At 44.0% G+C, this 23,302-nt stretch overlaps 1 protein-coding gene across 1 annotated transcript in view; it reads left to right on the forward strand.

Annotated features, from left to right (window-relative positions):
- Positions 1-413: 413 nt before the first annotated feature.
- The window catches only part of LOC105285281 (dynein heavy chain 2, axonemal), a 43,746-nt gene continuing 20,857 nt past the window's right edge, over positions 414-23,302 (forward strand). Inside the window, exons 1-28 of the mRNA XM_026967986.1 lie at positions 414-510; positions 3,361-3,428; positions 3,701-4,082; positions 4,764-4,967; positions 5,964-6,294; positions 6,651-7,155; positions 8,471-8,778; positions 9,051-9,511; positions 9,565-10,476; positions 10,632-10,924; positions 11,363-11,503; positions 12,678-12,848; positions 13,071-13,260; positions 13,668-13,764; positions 14,483-14,734; positions 15,036-15,163; positions 15,489-15,607; positions 16,057-16,171; positions 16,854-17,023; positions 17,109-17,302; positions 18,334-18,562; positions 18,647-18,798; positions 18,853-19,103; positions 19,939-20,161; positions 20,250-20,356; positions 21,091-21,262; positions 22,270-22,445; positions 22,898-23,060. Coding sequence (XP_026823787.1) covers positions 414-510; positions 3,361-3,428; positions 3,701-4,082; positions 4,764-4,967; positions 5,964-6,294; positions 6,651-7,155; positions 8,471-8,778; positions 9,051-9,511; positions 9,565-10,476; positions 10,632-10,924; positions 11,363-11,503; positions 12,678-12,848; positions 13,071-13,260; positions 13,668-13,764; positions 14,483-14,734; positions 15,036-15,163; positions 15,489-15,607; positions 16,057-16,171; positions 16,854-17,023; positions 17,109-17,302; positions 18,334-18,562; positions 18,647-18,798; positions 18,853-19,103; positions 19,939-20,161; positions 20,250-20,356; positions 21,091-21,262; positions 22,270-22,445; positions 22,898-23,060 — 6,611 coding nt within the window. The remainder of the gene's footprint in view (positions 511-3,360; positions 3,429-3,700; positions 4,083-4,763; positions 4,968-5,963; positions 6,295-6,650; positions 7,156-8,470; positions 8,779-9,050; positions 9,512-9,564; positions 10,477-10,631; positions 10,925-11,362; positions 11,504-12,677; positions 12,849-13,070; positions 13,261-13,667; positions 13,765-14,482; positions 14,735-15,035; positions 15,164-15,488; positions 15,608-16,056; positions 16,172-16,853; positions 17,024-17,108; positions 17,303-18,333; positions 18,563-18,646; positions 18,799-18,852; positions 19,104-19,938; positions 20,162-20,249; positions 20,357-21,090; positions 21,263-22,269; positions 22,446-22,897; positions 23,061-23,302) is intronic.

Consider the following 23,302-nt stretch of genomic DNA (forward strand, 5'->3'; position numbering starts at 1 on the left):
TATCCTTCATGCTCTACAATCTCTACATCATTATAAATTACGTAAATGATGAAAATAGAATCTGGCATCGCACACAAGAATGACGAAGCAGTTTTGCAAATATTCCGCAATGACTGCTCGTCTGTTTTTAACGCGACTTTGCAAACAGCAATTACGAACAAGAATTTATTTTTCCCGTGGCATTGAGAACCTCTTCGACAACGAACGATCGCGAAGTCCAAAAGCCGATCTGCCGCCGGGACCAGTTTTTCGCACTCTCGGGTAACTTCGCGACGGTGAGTACTTCAGGATATCTACGGCGAAAACGCTGAAAGATTCGGTGCCGTAACAGTCGGACCGGGCGCATAAATCAGCTGCACGGGCTCTCGCTCGCGAGAGAGGTGACGACGCCGGCAGACCACCCCGTCAATAAAATGCAAAGACGGAGAAATAAAGTTAAAGATAAGCCGCCCCCGGAGCCGCACCGAGAGTACTTGGACGCCGAGTCCAGCGATGAAGCGGAAAGGCACGGTAAGATTTACGAGAAAAATATTAAACGCGCGCCCACTTCTTCCCCCGTTTCCACGCTGCCGATTTTCCGCTCCTTTCCCTCCTGCTTTTCTGGCTCTCGCCCACCTCCCCTCGTCCCGCCCGTTTTATTTTCGACACCTTCGAGCCCATCGTTTCAACTTCTGTTTCGTACGACTCCGTCGCGCGGGTTTCTCTCCCCTAATACCCCGTTAAATCCAAAGGAATCGATCATGACACGAGCAGCGTTCGTGAGGGGATGTTTAAGGGCTCGCTTTCGCTTTCCGCGTGATTCTCGACAGCGCGATCGTTACACGGTTTGTTTCAATGTTCATTTTTTACCGCGATACATGTCAGATTCCGACGTGCGTGTCTCGTTACCGCCGATATCCGCGATATTCGTGTGATTGATACGCGCGCGCGATGCGACTGATAAATTTTTGAATACTCCATTATACGGTGTACTTGCGCGCGCCCAGTGCTGATTAATTAAGCAGGACGAATTTATTTAGTTTATTTCCTCGTTTGCGCGCGCGAGAGCGCGATCGCTTTTGCCGCAGTCGTAATTTCCGCGATACTTGTGCAAATATTAACAACGCAGCAATAATAACGATCGCATTAACCATAATACGGATAATTTGAAGCAAGTCCGCTCGACAGCGACTCGCTCGAATTTGAGCACGAATTCGACGATAGCCGCGTCCAATTTGCAATTGCAATCGCTGCTTTGTATGCACCCCCGCGAGTGCACTCGGTAACCATAAATTCGATAGCTTTGAAGACGAAATAGATATATTGCATAACAGATGTACGATTGCGCGAGCGCACGCGCATACGCACCGAGAGTGTACTCGGTATTAACAAACCGATTCTCTATTTCAATAATTATGATACATCGCGTGTAAGCCAGCCACTTGCAGCGATTAATCGGTCATTCGCAGATTCCGCGCGCTGTTGCCCGTTTCCTAATTTGTCCCCGGGATTATGGCAATTTACCCTTCGACCCCGATCGCGGTTCCTGGCACTGCGCGCTGGAAAATGAACCCAATTCGTCGTCCGCCGCGAGTTCTCCGTACTTGCCCGGTCCGAAAGTAGCTGAACTAGATAAACCGATAATCTATACAGGGTGTCCCGGGTTTTAACCGACAAACTGCGGGAGCATATTCTACTAGTGGAAATAAAAAAAAATTCTTATATCGAGTTTGCTTAGAAATGCTTTATTACAAAGTTATAAACCAATATTGAAAAGAAATATGAGATAAGTAACAACGGATTTTTTCACAAAAATAAAAATTATCTACGCAATGATTTAGTGACGCATTTCAAAATGTTGTCCTTGCACATCGATACAAGCTAGACATCGACGTAGTACAGAATTTGTTACAGTACGACATTCCTGAAAATTTTCTTGCATCTCAGTAACTGAATTAGTAATTCGTTGCTTTAAATCTATCTGGTACTCTCCTGTTAGGAAATCTACGTTGATACTCTCGTACGGCAGCTCGTGCATTTCCGTCACAGAATCCGTACACGAAATGAATATCAGTGTATTCCTCATTTGAAAACACTTTTGGCATTCTGATAGTAATTGCTAGTTCACACGACGATTGAAATCTAACAGCTACTGTTGTGAAAGTAACAATCATACTGAATCGTTTGAACATAGTGAACATGAATACATGTGAATACACGTAACATAAACATCTTCGACCTTCCAAATTCTACACTATGTTCCGTTGTTACTTATCTCATATTTCTTTTCAATATTGGTTTATAACTTTGTAATAAAGCATTTCTAAGCAAACTCGATATAAGAATTTTTTCTTATTTCCACTAGTAGAATATGCTCCCGCAGTTTATCGATTAAAACCCGGGACACCCTGTATTTGCAGGTTACCCAACGCGTCTATCCAACGCGAACTAACTGGTTATTATCCGGAATCTCTTCTTCGCCGGGAACAATACGGAGCTGCGGAGGAACGAGCGATCGAATCCACGAATCCGCGAACAATCAACGTTGTGTTACGTTGCGAGACGATCGGCTGCAATAAAACGCATCTCTATATTTAATCTCGTATTAATTGATCGTGCAGATTCAATTACTTGTATCAGAGCAGTGGCTCCGGGAGCGAAGCCATGTTACGTCGGAAAGAGGAACCGCGAAGACTTAAAAGACGACTGTATCCGCGATTACATCCTCCGCGATTGATAATTTCGCCAGCAGCGACAGTCGGCGCGAGATACACGCGCGAGAGACTCTGATAAGTCGCGGCGGAAGACGTTGCGAAAGAAGACGTCGTCGTATCTGCATAATGTCCGCCATCATAGCGGGATAAATCGCCCCGACGTGGCTTACGTGGTAGCGTCTCGATCACGAGACGCGACGTGTTTCCTCTTCCGTCGATTTACTAGCTCCTCGCGATTTATAGTTCCTATTAGATCGCCCGGAGGAACGGCACGGTTGGCGAATGGGCGGCAGCGATCGCCCGGGATGGGGTCCTGCGACGAGACTGAGGGCCCTGAGGAATGATATTGGGACGAACGAGGGACCCTTAGAACGAATGTCTCCTATTTAAGCCGGTTGGCGGATTTAGGATCCATCGCGCCGTTCCAATTGACGACTAACGAACGACCAGCGGCGTCTCGCAGAACTCTCTGTTTCCTCTTTCGGAATCTCGTTTCCTTATTAGTTACGTGGGGGACGTTGTTCGCTTTTCAGCGAAACGTGCGCGCGTTGCGTGCGGCACGCATATGATGTCGAATCTCCTTTTCGGAATCCGCCGTCTGTCGTTGTCGCGGCATTCGTCACAATTTACGAGCAACATTATAAGGAAGGGGTGGATATTTTTGCAGAGGAATACGAAGAGTATGAAGACGATGAGCTGAGGCCGATTTACAGCACAGAGGAGCTTAATGAATTGGTAAGCGCGCGGTAAGAGGCGTAGCGAGTATTGTTTCATAATTAATTAATATTTCATACTTGTAATTATGTTATATTTAAGATATAATTATTACCAGGTAATAATTAAATTAACTGGTAAACAGTGTTTTAGATGGATAATCGCTTTTCACTGTAAAGAAATCCTGCAGCTTCGAGATTAAATGATATATTTTGTGTGACAGAAATAAAACACGATGATGCTTTGAGCAAAATCAACGCGGGAATCCAGAAAAATCTGATGTCTCTTTCCAGATTCAGTGCGTTAAGGACATGACGACGCTGAGCGGTCTGACGGACAGCGATTGGACGAGGAGGTGTGACATATTTATCAGCGAGTTTTTCCACGACCCGAGCATTCCGGTGCTCAGCATCTATCGCGTGAACGGCAGCCTGACCATAGAATTTTCATTTCCGACCGTGCCCGTGCACGAGCTAACCTACTTCGTAAGACAACCCAACGAGATTCTCTACCCGGAGGACTTTCGTGAGCGCATTCTCTTTGGGTCGATGAACGACAAGGTGGAGAGTCACATACTGGGCGTCATGCAGAACGTGCTCGCGCCGATCTTCTTCACCATCGAGACCTGGCCCGACAGTATCCTTCGTCTCTCCGTCTCTCTTCCCGTTTATCATCGTCGAACTAATTAATTTACATCACTAACGCGGCAAGTTTTGCCGAGCGGTACGATTTCGCGCAACGCAGGGGAGGATAGTAGGATCGGTCGTACAACGGTAGGCCAACCGAGGAGATCCGCAAAGTTTTCTCATTTTTTCGCTCCTCTCCTCTCCTTTCCGTCTTTCTCCCTCTTTTTTTTTGTTTCGTTTCAGCAAATAATGTACGTGTACAGATCGCGAGTTGCGGAACTTTAATTGGGTCCGGACGCGATATCCCGTCGGTCCTCTCGCGGCTCCCCGAGTGACCCACTTGAGGCACTGCCTCGCCCCGCGATGTAAATTCTGTTTAACTTTCAAATCCCGCCCGGCCTGCGCGCTCGCACGCGACCAGTTGATTTTGCAGTCGGCGGTGATTTAAAGTTTTCCGCGGATTTAAATGTACGCTTAAAAAACTCACCGACTGAAGGACACCCGGGGGAGACATCGTACGTTTTACTCGCTGCCACCCTGAATCCGTTATTCAATCCAATATACATGTACATATATATACAACTGTCCTGATATACGATTTTCGATCGATTTTCGCGAAGCAATCTCAATCCAATCGAGGCTACTGGATTTTCGGATATTTCGTCAACTGTATTGCGCGGATCAATCTTTTCTTCCGCCGAGTAACACGAATAATGTTCTTTTTTTCCAGGAGCATTGTATCTGTTTCGATTCAATCCTTCTAATGATCACGTTGTGGCAACGGTTGAGATGATCATCTTTCGATTAGTCAATGCGCATCTTGTGAACAGTCCGCCTGTAACCCGAAGGGTGCCGATCGCGTTAGCTACCACCAAGCTAATAATCGTGCATCGACGAGCGCACGTAGCTGCAATCGACAGTAGCAGTGATAAAGGTACCACGATGTACCAGGACCATCACAATGCCAAGGGCGATCATCGCGATCGTCCACAGTTGCGCTCCGGCTTAAGGTCATAACAATCTAACGTGATGACATTACCAACTGAATTTCCAACTTTAGCACTGCAATCCCGTTACCGCAATGCACGACACAAAGTTCCGTCTCCCGTCTCTTGCGGGGTGGAAGAGAAGGAGGAGGAGAGGAGAGGGGTTAGGCGGGAAAGTGAGGACACCGGGGAATTGCGCGAAGTTATTATTACCATAATTTTCGGCTAAATGCACTGCACAACTCACCGCCGCCGGTAAATCCAGCGTCGATGTTTGCCCACGTACGTGAACGGGATTACTCCACTGTCGAGTTAGAAATGATTGCATTGCATTCGGACGGGAGCCACTTCATTATTTCTAATGGATCCTGAGCGGATTTTAACCGGATCAAAGCGTCGCTTTTGCTAATTGTGTCAGGACGCCTATCCCCGTCCCGCGAGTACGCGTCGCGTTTTTCATCTTCCGATTCATCTCGGCGCGACGCGATCTCGTAAGGGACTTTTCGCTCCGCAACCGCGCGTGACGCGTTCTTAAATAATAGATATAATAATACACTTGGCGAGCGAAATTTAAGAGCGTCGTATTTTGTACGGAATCTATAAAGTTTCGATGGAATCAGTAACAGTTTGATTTCTTCAATCGAATTTTTTTACTCGTCAAAACGTGCGTTTATTCGCTTCGACGGTGAACTGATGCGACAATGACGATGTAGTCGATCATTCCGATACACAGCGGGAGCAATCGAGTTCAATAAATCTCCATCAGCGGACGTGTAGCGTGCAGGATACGAGGCTACAATTCTACGTGATAGACGTCGGGACAGGTTGAACGGTATAAAAAATGGTGGTATCGGGAGGAACGATAACGAGTCACCTCGGGGTGTCGTACCACGTTCCTGGATTTTCTTTTCCTTAATCGCCGCGCCGAAACACATGTGTGAAAGCGGACTTCTGCACCCAACTGGACACCTTCCTGTGCAATTTAACGGACCTCACGTACAAAATGCTGGGCTTAACCGTGATATATGTACCGTTGGAGACTAGGGAGTTCACCACGGAGGAGGGTAGCGCCGATAAGGAGTTGGTGAAGAGGCTCGAGGGTGTGGTGGCCCGTTGGAACACCCAAATCAAACTGGCCCTCGCCGACCAGGAACAGGCGACTCCGCGCGAGTTACTGTGCCTCGACGACGAATATGACTTCTGGATTTACCGATGTAAGTGCTTACACCCCGAAAGAAGGAGGGACGGGCTGCGCGCGGGTAGAATCGTTTCCCGATAATGTATGTCCGGCGATTTCTTCGAGAGGACGAAAGTTTCCTTTAATGCGACGTTTCAGCGGGGAATCCTTTTGTCACGCGCGCGTAACCGGCAGATATATTTCCACGGAAACTGATGATATCATTTTGCAATTTTCCGATTCATACTCGGTGCTCCTGTGGCGCCTGCAGATGCGAGATCACGTTTACATCTCATCCTCGTACAACGTAAACTTCCTATAACGTGGTTCGTGTAACGTGGATTCATATAATAGCGAGATAGATATCCCACGTTACACGTGAGAATGTTTCGCTTATATAGTCCGGAAATAGGAGAATTTAATTTAGAGCTCTTTAGACGGAACATTTTGGTAGATCCAATTGTTACTTTGGCTTTCCGACATGCGATACCTCTTTGTTAGATGACAACCTGTGCAGTTTGAGTTACCAGCTGCACAAGAACACGGTCGCGCTCATTATCGATGTACTGCTGGCCGCGCAGTTCACTTACGTGCGTCAGTTTCTGGTGTTGCGGGAAGAGATCGAGCATGGCACAGTGGAGGCAAAGTCGAACATCGAGTTCCTGGGCATCCTGAAGGACACTTGCAACGAGCTGAAGGCCTGCACCGACCCCGCGAGCATCGGTCGATGTCTGCCAAAAATGATTCATCTCTTCAGGACGATTTGGCTCAACTCGCCCTACTATAATACACGCGAGCGGATAAGCAATCTTTTCAGTGCTCTCAGCAACCAGGTCGTCGTCATGTGCAAAGACTTTATCGATCTCGAGGATGTATTCGCGGGCAAGACCAGGAAGAGCATGAAGATGTTTGACGAGTGTATCAAACTGTGCGAGGATTATAAGACCGTGTACCATGAGGTGAGTCGTAGTTTTTATTTTTGCATTTGCGTAATATAACTCTTCTGCCGTTTTGACAAAGTATTTTATAGATAAAAAAGTAAAAAGAGATTACAGAAACGTCAATCGAGAATTTTTTTGAAACAAAGTAATAAAGAATAAAGCATCACGTTTTGCTTCCCTCTCCCCCCTCTCTCTCTCTTTCTCTCTTTGTATTCTTTATTGTAATTTCATCTCAATTATAGCTTTCATTAATTTTATCAGTTGGACTTTGCACCGCAGATGCAATCATAGTAATGAAATATATTCATGAAGCTTTCGAAACTTTGCATACATTTATTTTAGTAATTAATAAGTAAAAGTACGTTTCTCTCTAAAGTACTCGTAAGCTCAAAAGCCGGTTTGTGAATGTACACACGAAGAGCGTATAAAACATGGTGCTTTATGCTGTCTGCAAATTCACCTTCCAGCCGGTGAGTTAAACTCCCATTAAATTATGTGTGCACAGGTACTTTAGCTACTTAGACCCCTTGTTGGACAACGCGGGGATGAATTTCTCCGTTAATGCGGAAGTTACAAAGTGATTTCGGTTTCCACAGGCGTAATTATGATTAGGAATGATAATCCGGAATGTCAGCCGGCGAAAGCTTGATCATCTTCGCGGAATAATTTTCTACGGATCTAAGTAGCCGCAATAAAACGTCGTTTTCGCAGCGACAGCTAATAAAAGTAATTTCGAGACGAAATAGCGACACTCCGCTCGGCCGGAAAGACGCTTCTTAAAAGTATAGAACACCGAAGCTTGAAAAGAGGCTTTCACTTTAAGTGGAGGTCGCGATATAATGCCGCTTACTTACGCTTTTCCCGTGGGCAGATAAGCCAGAATAGAGGTGGGAATTGGGAAACGGTGTGACGCGCCGGTTCCCTTGACTACTCGTTCTCGAGTTGTGCTAGGGGTTAACGCGCCCTGTGCCCGAAGGGATAGATGACTGCTTTCTCGACAAACTCTCGCAAAAATCTGTGTAGTCGCGTTTTATACACCGTTTTACGGTTCGCATATTCCTGCAGGTCCTTCATCTGGCTTTTTTCCTGGTTGCGGCACTATTCTCTCTTAGCGAATCTTCCTGGAATATATTATGTAAGCAAAACTAATTTAGACGATAGAGTGATGGGATATATTTTTCCTATTTTTATAAGCAGAGTGCTGTAAGTAATCCGTTTTGTTGTATTTCTATCTTGCTTCCTTCTGAGAGCGGAAAAAGCTTTGTGTAGGAATGATAATGGAATTTTAATTTGTATTTTTGATAACAATCTGATATAACTATTTATGTTTAAGGAAATATTATATATATTTTTTATTTTATCTTTTTTTTATAATTTCCAGATCGCGAACGCGCACATCAATCTCACGTACCACCTTTGGGACTTAGATGCGGGAAGCATATTTCGTTACGTCGACGTTTTCATCGGCAGGTGTCAGGATATGATCGAGATTTGTCAAGCAATGATTGATTTTGCAAGGTTCGAGTATGATACAGCAGAGCGTGCAAGCAATGATAAATGCACTACAACGCGCGATATCAGTTTTTTTACTATTATCTATACAACTCCATTAAAATTATTTTGCACAGAGAATAGCTCAATTTAAAAATGTTTTATTGAAAGGTACATTTAAATAAATAGACCTTTTTTATTTTCACATATAATATTTATAAAGATACCACGCATCCACATGTGCATACCATTAGATAGCTGCTTTGTCACTACATTCACGTCGATGTTTGTGTTTCAAACTTTCTCGTATAAACTCTCGTAATTAGAAATATTCCAGAAACTAACATTTGCGGTTATTAATTTATACGGCAGTATTTGCAAGTTCTACTTACAACGCGATAAAAGCAAACTTTCTAACGCAGATTGGATGAGACTGCCGAGATTTCGAGTCCTAAATTTAGTGGTACGAACGGTGAGGAATACGAAAGGGTGTGCCAAAAGATCGAGAGACTTTTTCACGAGGCTTTGCGCAAAGTCAAGGCGAACTCGGACAAGATCTTCTCTGTTCACGAATCCACGTGGAACGATGATATGATCGTATTTCATACTGAAATGAGGGACTTAGAGATAATGATCGAAAACTTAATAGCCACCGTCTTTAGGGGCGTTAATAACGTTCAAGAGGGGATAGAAGACTTACAGAGCTTCTACAATTACTTGAATCGCGAGAATTTAAAGTCGCTGTTTGACAACAAGAATGCATACGTAAGAATAAATTACCAATGGACACGAATTGTTTCCAACAAAAATTATTATCAATTTTATTTAGAACAGTTTTTTTATTTTGCTTTGAGACATAAGATTAAGTGGCTAAAAATTGTATAAAAATTATATGCGAGTTACGTGATAATAAAATATAATAATAAATATAACTAGTTACTGGCATATCAATATTTTCCGCTCAGATATGGCAGATCTTCGCCGACGATATTCAACGGACAAAACAGGAGGTTCTGAACGAGAGAGAAGAGTACTCGTCGATTACTCCATACTACGCCGGCCGAGCGTTGAATCTTCGTTTGAAAGGTGACCGTCTGTTATCGACGCGGAAGATGCTGGAGGAGGCCGCGTGGATGCCGTATTGCGGCAAGAGCCAGAAGGTCTATCATCAGCAAGACATCGTGATCAGCTCGATCGAGGACTCCGTGAGGGATCTATACACGAAATGGTTGCACGAGGTCGGCGAAAACCTGCGCGCACGACTCGATCGTTTCCTGATGCGGCGGAGCGATAGCAAATCCGGCCTGCTCGAGTGCAATATCGACCCTAATATCTTGAATCTCTGCCGCGAGTGTTCCCATTGGATCAGCCTGAGATTCAACATACCCGTGCACGTACAACTGATATGCGACAAGTGGGACGCATTGCACTTCATACACGAAAGTGTCCTCGCCGTCACGCTGGCGTACAACAAGATTGTCGAAGGTCCGTTCCCCGTGTTTGCCAAATTAAAAAAAATAGAAATGATGATTCGGAAGATTCTTCAAAATAATTCGGAGAAATTATGTCCGTCGAGGAATTCTCACAACTCATTGTCATTTCTCCCGCGAACTCTAGCACGTGTTACAACGTTGCGTTTCGTAATTTATAATATTAGGTCGGTGCATAAGTTCTTGCCGATTTTGCAATTTTTCTTTATTGAAATGAAACAATCGATACAGTATAAATCAATCAAAGTATCTTCCATCATTTTCTACTTATTCTCATTTCTCCGGCAGCATGCGAGTATCACGTCGAAAGAAGAAGTCATCTTTCGAGGCGATTTATTCATCAATTCAACAAGAATTTGTGCACCGACTTAATAGTTTAAATATCCGCGCGGCGGTTCACCTAAATCTTTCTGCTTTTTTCTCTCTCGAGCTGCGTTGGAAAACCGCTTCGAAAAATGTAAAAATCATTATGCAAATATCATGATGACGATTGAAACGGCGCGCACGTGTTCGTAATGCTTCTCGCGCGCGATGCGAGCGATGTTCTTCCTATTTGCAGTCACACGCGACGATCCCGCGTGGATATATTCTTGCAACGTAGCGAGAACTTGTATTTTTCAGCATTGTCACTGGTGGAACGTGCGCTGTTTCGCGAATTAATTCGGCAGCTCGACCGAAAGATCAATCCCGGCTTAACCAAGCTGACGTGGAGCACGGATTACGTTGACGCATACATCGAGGATTGTTTCAACGAGACGGCCAATGTACGCCTAGACTCTCTTACCTCGGCGGCACGTGCGAAGTCCGTATAAATTCATGCAATATGTACGGTGCCTCGCGGTAAAATTTAATTTTAAACTGTCCGGCGAAGAGAGAGAAGTCCGCTCGCTGTCCGTCCGCGTTTGAACAATTAATTACGGACCCCGTATAATGCAGAAACGGAATAATTATGGTGCGGTAGATATGCGCGCGTGTATGGGAACGTGATATCGAGCTCGATAGCATTAAGCAAGATATTCTTGTATCTCGCCTTTATACTCCCTTCTTCGTCTTTGTATCTACACGAAAAAAAAGACAGCAAATTTATTCTATATCTTGCGAGGAGATTATTTTTTCCTTGCGATGTTCCTTTTCCCTTTTCACGCAACGTGGTGGAATTTCAAGTATGGGACGCAGCGATAATTTTATCAATGCGTTTTTCTATGAGATAGAATCGCAAGCGTTAAATGATTTGTTACCATTAGTTCCAGGAGTTCATCGACGCTTACAAGAACTCGAACGCCGAGATCGTAAGAATCTGCGAGAGCATATGCGACACTCCTATGATCAAGATACGAGTTAATTACACGTACACACTGCCCGTGCTGGAGGAGGAGATGCTGCACGTGAGGTAGAATTTCCATTTCGCGTTGCTCGCGACTAAAATCCAGACGCGTGACTAAAACTTAACGCTCGGAGAACGCGCGCCACTTGGACCTCCCTCACGTTTTAGGGACGAGACGTTCCAAAGTATCGCTCGGAGACTGAATACCATATTTCTGTACACCTTGGGCATCTACGAAGGCTTCAAGCATGTGATTGCCGAGGTACGGTTTACTTAACGCAACTGTAAAGAGTTTCCAACAAACTCGCTACTAAATCATTTTCAGGACTTTGTGGCGTGTTACGTCATTTTTTTGTGCGAACCTCGGTAAGAGAACGCCCACGCCGCCGAGACTCGGTTCGCTGGCTTGCGGCAAATTTTTGACGAGTTATGTCAGTTTCCGTAAAGTCTATACAAACGTGAAAATGATCAAATAACTACAGTGAAAGAATACTTGCAAAGGAAACGCGTACGTTGCATACCCGCAGGCCACACAAAGTAATTTTCATGCAACTAAAGTCGGCTAAGCAACGAGTGTACTTATGGTGGTTTCGTGTTACGATATGTCGCTCCGTAACGTGACTGCTACTGCGGGCACGTGCCTCCCCGGTTAATTCAAAAAGTCTCAAAGAATCGCAGGGTTTTGCTCTGTACAGACAATCTCTGGAATGATATTTTTGAGCCTTTATCTTCCATCATATTAATTATAATTCATATACCAGAGTGATATAATTAAATTAAATGAATCTCTTCAAAAAGCTGCTTAAAACAAAATTAATCTGATAATGCAAAGCACGTATTAAATAAATACATATAAAAATATTTATTTAAACTGTGATTCCATATGCCATCTCGACGAAAAAGAACGAACTGTACAAACGACGATGACGACGACGACGTTTCTTAAATGAAATTTTCCAATTTCAGACTTTGCATCGCCATATCTCCGCTCGTAGGGCACGTACAAGAAAGATAAAAACACTTTTATTATATAATTCGACCTCAAGCTATCCATTGAGCCTACTTAGAAGTTGATCCGTTCAGCGGTTATTGAGATCTAATAAACTGAGTGTCTGCGAAAGCGTCGCTTCGCGTAAAAGAGTCACGGTGCGGTCTCGCTGCGCGTATACTTGGCGCGAGACACTACCGTGTCTCTTGATATAATAATGATTTTCTTTCTCCACTGCTGTTTTCAGAGTCGAACGGAGTGGAAAGATTATTTAATGAGGATCGACGCGGTAATCGAGGAAGCTATGAGGTTGTGTTTGAGGAGTTCTTTGACCATCATGTATGAAGCCCTTCATGGCACCGGCGCGACAGGACCGTCACCTCTTGTATCAATACAAGCGGATATTATCGATAACAAAGTATGTTCATAACTATGCATAACACGTACAACATACCACGTAACTTTACGTATACTGTCGAAAGCTATAAAGTTCTCGTGCGGATCACTAACGGTAATTGAGCGTTTTTTGATCTGATGATGACGAGAGAATGTCCGAATTACCGAAGTGAAATCTTTGTGAAAAAAATGAAAAAAGATGCAAAGGAAACGCAAGTACTGATTAAATTAATGATTTATTTAGATAAAGTTCGTGCCAAATCTTTTGGAGATTGCTACGATGATAGGAAATATCTCCAACGGTTTACTGAAACCTTTCAAAGACGTCACGCGGTTAATCAAGAAGTTTAAAATGCGAGATAAGAGCTTCCCTTTTTTACAATTGTATAAGGAGGACACCGAGCTGATTGAACTCCAACAGAAACTCAATAACGGTAGTATTATGAAACTTTCGATATGCATCTCGATTATTTTCTCTTCAATCATTTCTGCCATTTTCCACGTTTTATTAATATATGAGAATTCAATAATCACTCACGCATACGTAGCTAGTATGTAGTGCGACGGATTGGACATCTAATTGACTTAAAATTAGCGGAAATTTATTACTAATATTAAATTCTTACAGTCTTCAGATATTATTTTAGATTTATTGAAAATGTCATTAGTCTCTATTTTGAAATTATTAGATATAGTATTAACTTGACAGAAATATTTTGCTAATAATAATAAGTAATCAGTATTAAATTTATCACTCTTGACTCAATATAATTTCTATTTCTACAACGTTAGTAGCATATAAACAAATTTCTATATTAACTACAAATTGGCTGATTTACAGAAGTAAGCTACTGTTTCGTTCAAATACAAAGCTACCTCAAGACGTGGGAGCCTTTCAAAGATATATGGGAGGTGAATAAAGATCTGTACATTCAAAGGTAATACACGACGTTGTATCGATATAATCGATATAATCTTTATAAGAATCTATAGATAAATTTTATATTTGAGCGGGAACGGACTCACCTTGCTGTAGGCTCCGCTCTTTTGTGTGTACGCGAAATCTTCTGATCCATCCGGGCGCTTGCTGCCGAGATCCGCGATACGGAAATCTTGAGAAGCGGAGATCACTCCACCCTAACGAAACGGAAATCTTGCTCGCGAACGGCCGATATCTTGCCGCGATACAACTGGAAGGGTGCGAAAACGCGGAATTGGTGGTCGGCTTGGGTACACACGCACTCACATAAAAAACGAACACATTCATGAATAGTATGATTGTTAACAAGAGCCGAAATCAGTGGAGGGCTACGCACAAAGTTTTCTGACACTCGCGGTCATAGCGCACTAGACGTATCGTTCGGAGCAGTGGATTGCAGCGATGTCACCGCTCGACTGAAGAAAACTATAAATATTTCGTAGATTGCACGCAAGAACGCGGAATCGGAATCGAAAAACAAACAAAAATGGGAATGCGCAAAAATAATTCTTAACGGCTAATGACGCGAAACTTTAACTTAGAAATGAATTATTGATTTAATTTTCGAATACTTGTTCGAGTCCCGAACAATATTTTACGAAAAGCTGTTACAGATAATTATTTATTTCACTTATTTATTCATTTATGTTATTTAACTATTTATTTATGAATCACAGATTCGAAAAGCTGAAACCGACTGCGGCATCTTTCGACGCGGATATAACCAAGTACCTCGATGTGGTGGATAACGTGCAACTGCAGGAAACGATGACGACAGTGCATTTTCTCAGTATAAATTCTGATGGATTGAAAGCCACCATCATCGAACACTGTTCAATCTGGCATCAGAAACTCACCACACTTTTGCTGCGCATGACCGACGCGATGATCGACCACGTTTATCATTACGTCGCTGAAAATTCCACAAAGTTAGTGGAATTCGCACGGGCAGCTTGTTTCTCCAAGCGCAGGAAAATGCGTTTAGTACCACAGAGAAATTTAATTTTGACAAAGTGATCGTCTTATTTCTAAGCGTGCTATGCGGCACAATCAAATCTCTCGGTCATATATTCGTTTTCAGTTCTCAATCGATATTATTAATGTAAATTTCCTCAAGCCGAACGGAACATCGGAGAGGCGTTGCTCGCGAGGCGTTACTCCCATAAATCCCGTGCTCGCGGGCCTTTTTGAATTTCGAACCGAGTCGTACGTGAATTCATTCGTTTGCAGAATAACGAAGGAACCAACGGATCTCATCAGCATGCAATCCGCGCTGCGATTGTTCGAGAGGCTCACCGCCGAGATTCCGAAAGAGGAAGAAGAGTTCCCCAAGATCCAGGAGCAGTACCAAACTTTGGGTAAACCTCTAAATGTTTCTACGCGCTAAATAAGGGGAGTTCGATGCGCCATAAAATCGCCGAAGTTTGCTCTAAAATCCAACGTACTATGCTGTAACACTGTTCACGGAGCTGCAATACGATTTACAAGTTTGTAAACGCGGCTGTTCCGCGAGAGATATGATCTTTAAATTGCGCAAGTTTTCGAGAGTACGTCGCGTCGCGTCCGGTTTAAGTCGCGAGTCAACTTCGAACGGATTAATTGTTTCGGCTTTTTTTTATAATACATTCGCACGATTATATTCGCAAATCAAATCCGAAAGGACGTGCCGTCGATTATTTTCAGAGAAATACGAGGTGCCGCTGACTTTCGAGTTCAAGAGGAAATTAAAAGACATCGAGCGCTCCTGGGCGGCTTACTTGGAGTTACTTGCCACGTGCGAAGTTACTCTGTCCGAAAAAAAGGTACGATATTCCCCGGGCATATAAAAGAAAACTTTTGGAAAGTTTGCAGTAAAAAATTGAGTCGCGTCAGCGCCGACGTCGACGCTAACTACGAAGAAAATGCGATGTCAATTAATCGTCCCTCAATTTTGACGCTACTTTGCTACACCTGAGGAATTTTGATATAATTTGGGAAATCAGTTTTGCATAATGGAAGGGAAACATTTGAGCGTTTATGGAATTAAGTAAAATGAGAGAGCAAAATATTATTTTCTCGTTCATGTTATTAAAGAAAATTGGATGCGATTCTATCGAGAAGAGATTCAATACTGTTATTCTCATATTTATACATAAATAACAGAACAACATTATAAAAAATGTAACGATTGCTTAGATAAATATTTATTTAATAACTTGAGTTGTCTCTTCAACTATTAATATTAACATTATTTCGACGCAATTTTGTGCAGGAAGAGTTTAAGCAAATATTGCTCACCGACGCAACAATGTTCAAAGAAGACGCATCTTCACTAGTGCGCAGATTTAACGATACCGGTCCCTTCACATCAGACTGGAATTCAAAGGGTAAATTGGTTTACGTATTCTCCGTCCGATGTGTAAATTCACGTTCGTTGTGAGATAGCGTCGAGACGCTACATAAATCAACTACCATATCTTTTCGAGCACTCCCTCTGAGTGTAGCGCAGTGTACATCTTGCGTTGAGCTATATATTACAATCTGTAATGGATTTGCGTAACAATGTGACTCGGATGAAATAACATTTATCATCTTAAGCATTAAAACTAGATACGCCGGCGACTTAACTGGAGTGAGGTAGAAAAGAGGATAATTTAAACCTTAAAGTGTATAGAGTATTAGAAAAACAGAAAAGAAAATTCTTTTTAATGTGAGGCTGAAAAAATCTGCTTTTTAAATTTTTTAAACTTTAAATTAAATTTAACAATAACGTGAGAGGATTTGAAAAAATCAGACTAAAAATCCGAGGAAAGGTCTTTTATTGCTACAAATTATAAACACACTATTTATTCACATGCGCATTCATCGCGTCTGATTGTTTTAAATATGTTCGTCGATATTGCACGGTGTTTTTTACATGAGCCTTGTTCGTGTTAACATGCGTTATTGTGGAGTATCATAACATATATTATGTTCATATCAATATATTCGGATATTAAATATCTAATGTGTGGGAAATTAATCTTTTATTCTGAATGTGATTTTATTTGATTATTTATTATACAATACAATTATTATCACAGTATTGTATTACCTTTGTCGCAGACGCTTTGAACTGGTTGGCCGTTTTCTGGAAGGAGATCCAGTCTCTGCGAGACAGAGAAGGTCTGTTAAAATCGCAGCTAACGATTTTTGGCATAAATTACCCCGACTCCCGAGAGCTCGCGGAACTCGAGAAGGTAAATGCGACATCCACGTACATCCTATCCTCTTGAGTGTCTATGACTGTTTGTTCGACTTCCCGGTGCTTTTCTACTCGCGAAGGACGTGGCCGTGATTGAATTGGTCTGGCAATTGACGGACGAATGGAACGGCGCCTGGGAGCGCTACAAAACCGGAAATTTCTGGACGATAGAAATCGAGGAGATGGACACGACCGCTAATCTCCTCCTCCGGAAACTCACGAAGCTCAGCAGGGAGCTCAAAGAAAAGAATTGGGAGATCGTCGAGAATACCAGGTGCGACCCAGTTGTAATCCAATTTTCACGAGCGCGCGGTAAATACGTGCCGACCTCGCGCCGCGAGCATTTTTCACGAATCGCAAAATAGTGTTTCGCGAGCGATCCTTTAACAGGATGTCAATTTATCGCGCGCGAAAACTGGAAACCAGCCGGCCAGGTAATAAACTGCGCCCGATAATGACGGATAGCCGTTTTCCCGAACGACAGCAGGATGAAAGAGATCGCGCGCGAGAACGTAATCGACAGTAATTGTTGATGATTGAAACGTACGTGGCTCGGTGGCAACGTCGGATATCGAACGTTGCGCCGAACGGACTAATCCTTTTTCTACGAACTTTTTGTGGCATAAAAAATGGAGGATACAAAAGCTTCCGCAATTTGGGAATAGATAAATACGTGCGCTGCACAAATAGCGGATGATGTATGCGCAACGATGACGCAACACCGACGAGAATAATCGCGCGTTCTTGTCTTTTGGTTTTGTTTTGCGCGGAACAATGTGCACTCGCAGCGCAGGAGCACGGTACTTCGCAAGAAGTAATGCGAAGGACAGAGTAGACGCTTAATACCACATATTACATGCTGGCATTTATTAACCTGCGCACTGCGAAAGCACGTGGCTTATGGTAAACTACCAGGCATATTTGTGCTCGTCCTTTCGGCGATACTTTCTGAAACTAACGAAGTGCATATATACCATAAATGGCTGTGTAACTTTCCGCTGCTACTCAACATATTTTTGCAAACGAAGAAAAACAAAGGAGAAACATGTGCGAGGGACTCGCCGTACATGTTATGTACGGAAGAAAAGCATTTTTCATATAGAAAAAGAAAATACAAGCTTCTGTTTCTTTTTAAATTTTGGATGTACAGAATTACGTGTAGTATATGTATAATCGTACAGTCGGATCGACAAATATTGTAATTTATTAATTATTAGATTTAATTTAGATGCAATTATCTCTCTTTAAAGTATTACAATCTAACACTTGTGTATTCTTGAAAGAACATACTCATGCATGTGGCAGGTCAAGAGTCGACAAGTTCCGACGTACCTTGCCGCTCATCACGGATCTGAAGAATCCGGCGATGAGACCGAGGCATTGGAAGCGAGTGAAGGACGCGATGAATCTAGACTTCGACGAGATGTCGGAAGACTTCACCTTGGACGCGATGGCCAGAATGCAGATGCATAAGTTCGCGCAGGAGATTAACGAAATCTCGAACGCGGCCACGATGGAGCTCGCCATCGAAGTTGTGAGTCGACAAGGGCAAGAATGCGCAATGACGTGATATTTCACGCAATGTTAGACAAACTTAAGTTGCTTATTGATCTTCTAGGGACTCCAACGCATCAAGGATACCTGGGAAAAAATGCCGATTACGATGATTCCGTACAAAGGTAGAGGGATATACCGACTGAAGGCTGTAGACGACGTGATGCAAACGTTGGAGGACCATCAGGTGCAACTGTCATCAATGAAGGCGACGAGGTATGGATTTGCTGAGCTACTTTTCGCGTTTCTGATCAAATAAAATTGTCTCAGGTTCGTCGAGCCGTTCGCGCAGGAAGTTGACTATTGGGAGAGGACACTGTCGATGGTCGGTGAAGTTCTGGAGATGGTACTGGTGGTACAGAGGGAATACACGTATCTGGATAACATATTCAGCACCGAGGACATTATAAAACAACTTCCAATGGAGACGGACGATTTTGATAAAATAACAAGCGAGTTGATCGAGCTCACGTCCAGAATGGCTTCCCATGCTTTGGCATTGCCAGCCACTCTAAGTCCACGTACGTATTCTCTTTCTTTTTCTAGAATTCTATTCTAAAAGAGTTACAATATGTGATTTTCACTTCTTAAGCAGATATTTAGGAAGTACGGGATTATATTTAAGTTTTACGGGTACGCAAATTAAAATTCAACAGCAAAGTGTGCGGAATAAAAGATAATTAAATTTATATACTCGTGACTCTGGACTCAGAAATTATAATTGTTCCTTATTTAATTAATCTATTCTTTTATATAATTTTAACTACGAACGTCACGTAATGCATTCAGGAATTCAAGATAATTTCTATATTACTGAAAAAGAAGACGTCAAAGTATTTGATAAGTTAATAAAAGCTTACAACTGTAAATTGCGGAAGACTGAGGATTTCTCGCAATAATATGAACGTTTCCCGGGCAGATACGAGACTTACCGTGACATTTCCAGATAATAAAACGTACTCAATAAGCATATTTGTAAAGTAAAATTAGCTAATGAAAAGAGGATTATTAAATTTCACATTTATCGTGCGCGATCACTCGGAGCGTTAAACTAGGATTAAAATTATTTAAGCTAGAACCGAGCCTGGGTATTAATGTAAATGTATACGTACAAACCGCCTGTCGTCCCCGTTTCCAGCGATAAAAAAGAACAGAGAAAGAGAGCGAGAGAACGTGCGTGTATGCGGGAGAGAGAAAGAGAAAGAGAGAGAGAGAGAGAGAGAGAGAGAGAACGCAAAAAGGAATAAAAGATCGAGCGACGAGCCGACGCGTACGCGTACTGTAAAATAATGTAAATCTATTCCATTGAAAGCATTTGCATTTTTTCTCCGGTACCCATCCTGGCGATCCTGTTAGCTGGCTTGCTGGAAGTCCTGAACAAACTCAATGACAAGTTGGAGGCGTTGCAGCAGGCGCTCGAGCAATACCTGGAGACCAAGAGACGCGTATTTCCAAGATTATACTTCGTCTCGAACGACGATTTATTGGAGATCCTCGCGCACTCGAAACGGCCGGATCTCATGCAGCCGCACATCAGGAAGCTCTTTGTGAACATCAAGTCCTTGAAGCTCGCCAAGGTATTTCCCGTTGCTCGCTCGGTCTGCATATAACGCGCATTTTGTTTCAGGATCCTTAATTTCGCATCTTTCTGCTTTCAAGTCGCTGACTGGGAAGAATGTGGCTGACGGCATGTACTCCAACGAAGGAGAATACGTCGAGTTTGTCTTGCCGGTTCTCTTGGAGGGTCAAGTCGAACACTGGCTGTGCGATATCGGTGAGTCCGCTTCCTCCAGATACTGCTTACGAAAAAGAGCGACGAGCGAAATTATGTTGCGCAGATATGTTTCTACACGAAGCGCGAGAGCCTGCGAAAAGCAAACTCGAAACTCTTTTTGTCGATGTCTCTTGATATAATTTCAGCATTTGATATTTTTCCATGACAGACGCGATATCGATTCAGAGTTTCGATGTTATCCCCGTAAATCGCGTTTCTCGAAAACACTGCGCGAGTACGCGCACGTTGAAGGGATATACGTACGTGGGAATTTACAAGAGCATAAATTGCTTTTTGTAAAATCGGGAATGGCGTGCCGCCATCTGAAATATGGAGGCGACAAACTTCCTTTGCATCCACGTCGCCGGGAACCAGGAGAAAGATCAGCGACGTGTGAATGCGGACTCGTCAAATATTTACAGTATACTGCGGTGTGCTCCGGCATTTACAACGATGCGATGTACGTACGTACGTACTGCGTAAATAAAAGCCAGCGCGGAAAATTGGCCATAATTTATGCTCAATCCTGACGGCGAGTCCTGCCCGCCGTAAATTACCCGGCACACAGCGGCGTGCAACTTCGATTTCTGTTTGCGAGAGATAAAAATGCGCGCGAGCGAAACAACACGCGGACTCGGCGGGAGCCTGGGAACGGGGGTTGGAAACGGGGGGTTGCACGCGGCGGGAAGTGAGCGTGAATAAAACTCACGAGGGGGGTTGATTCGCGATTGCAGAGGCCGCGATGAGAGTGACCCTGCGCGAAGTGTTGAAGCAGTGCCGGACAGCGCTGCGAAAAATGCTCGCGGTACGCGACAGGTGGGTGAAAGAGTGGCCGGGTCAGCCGAGCATTACGTCCACTCAAATCCAATGGACGAGCGACTGCACGCGGACCCTGACGCACTGCAAGTGAGTACCACCAGCACCACTACCAGCACTATCATTAGCACTGGGTAGCCTATGAGAAATTTAGCTTCGTTAGTTATGGAACGTGGGGCAGAACGGGAGCAGGCCGTTTGGAGCTGACTCGAGCTTGAAGCGTCGGTCGGCCGAAGGCACGGCTCAAACCGCGGCTCGAAAAGGGTGGAAACGGGATAAACGTGATGGGGCGGCACTGCTGATGGACACCGGCACGGGGAGAGGAGGGCGTGAGCGAGACAGCGAGACGGTAGTGCACGGGAGCGAGAAAGGGTCGGTCCTGACGCCGAGGGGATGACAGAAGGACCGGGTCCGAGGGAGACAGGGCGACACGGCAACTCTAATAAGAGAAATTTTGCATATTCTACGTCTCGTCCTGCGATCCGGCGACGGCACCTCGGGCAGCACCCTTCTTCCCTCATTTGCATATACTAGCCGTACCGCGAATAATTTAACCCACACCTACGGCCGTGCGTACATCCCTACCTACCGAATAAAATACCTCGCGTCCTCGGGAGGACTCCTCTCTCTCCGGTAACGCTCCTGTTACGCGAGGCCCAACGTTGCCTTTCCGTTGCACGGGTGTCCCGGAAAAAGGAATGCCAAAGGCAACGCGCGCGCGTGGTCGGAAAAACGGGGACGAGGTCGGATGCGTTGGACGGCGAAAAAGTAGCTCTGCTGGAGAACACGTCGTACGCCGCAGTTGCTCCCTCACGTTTTGCTTGATTTAGCGCAAACCTCGTGAGGACCCGAGGAGTCTCGCGCCGATAGTTTCGCAAGGAACGAGGGAAGACGTTCTCGCGTTACTTTAATAACTTTCTGTTCGAAGATATAAGGTAGAGATAAGACATTAAAGAGATAGAGTTTTTTTACGAGATCTTTCAACCTTACAGGCGAGCAAATAAAATTATGTGCCAAACAATGTAGCTGCGGAATGATACGCTAGCTACGTATTTCACGATCCGATTAATCTTGTTTGATCTATTTCCGTACTCGAGGATGGCGGACTCGAAGAGGCCGTTGCGAAAGCTGAGGAGGAAGCAGGATCAGGCACTAGACAAATACTCGAAGGCTATACAGAGAGACTTGAATAAGCTGGGTCGGCTGAAGCTCAAGGCCATCATCGTGATCGAGATACACGCGAGGGATGTGATCGAGAAACTGTACAGAATGAGTAAGTTCGAGCAAATTCGAGTCGTGCGTGAATGACTCGGTTCGATGCGCGCGTGTTACTTTACTTCTTCTGCAATCATCCTTCTACCATAAATATTCACGGTGGCCGTTCGTTCTGTACACATTTGTTTTGCAAAAATATACTCCACGCGCGCACGCCGATGTAACCGACAACCTGCATATATTTTATAGGACCGCACAACGCAACCGCATCACGTACCGGCGTTATATCGTTATGACGCGTTATAGTGAGAAAAAGTCGATGCGTTCTCTCGTAAATTTGCAAAAATCAGCAGTACCTCAAACAGAATGTCTGAAAAAAATGCGCAACACTAAAAATCCAATCCCAGAGACATATCATCAAATTTGCAAGAATCGTTCAAGGAATCTCGCGTTGTAACGTTACGCTTCTCTGCGAAATCGGAAACGAACGTATCCGCCGAAGTTTTTCAGATTGCAGAGACGAGAACGCTTTCGAGTGGCTGTCGCAGTTGAGATTTTATTGGGACAAGGACATCGACGATTGTACCGTCCACCAGACGAACACCCGTTTCGTGTACGGTTACGAGTACCTAGGCAACACCGGAAGACTCGTGATCACCCCGCTGACGGATCGGTACGTTTTTCCGAACGTGTGAAATGAATCGCACGCTCTGCTAGATCGTTATCAGAAAGGATAGTACAACAATTTTATCAAGATGCATTTATTGTGACTCCATACACAAAAGTGCTCGGAAAAAGACACTGAAGCTAGAGGGATCTAGAGGGATGAACGCGAATAATGGGTGTACGCGCGCGCTCGATCGCAGGACCATTTGCAGAATTACTTTGCGACGTCATGTCGCGATGTATTTAGTC

This window comes from Ooceraea biroi, chromosome 2 (assembly GCF_003672135.1).
Source record: "Ooceraea biroi isolate clonal line C1 chromosome 2, Obir_v5.4, whole genome shotgun sequence".
Lineage (NCBI taxonomy): Eukaryota > Metazoa > Arthropoda > Insecta > Hymenoptera > Formicidae > Ooceraea > Ooceraea biroi.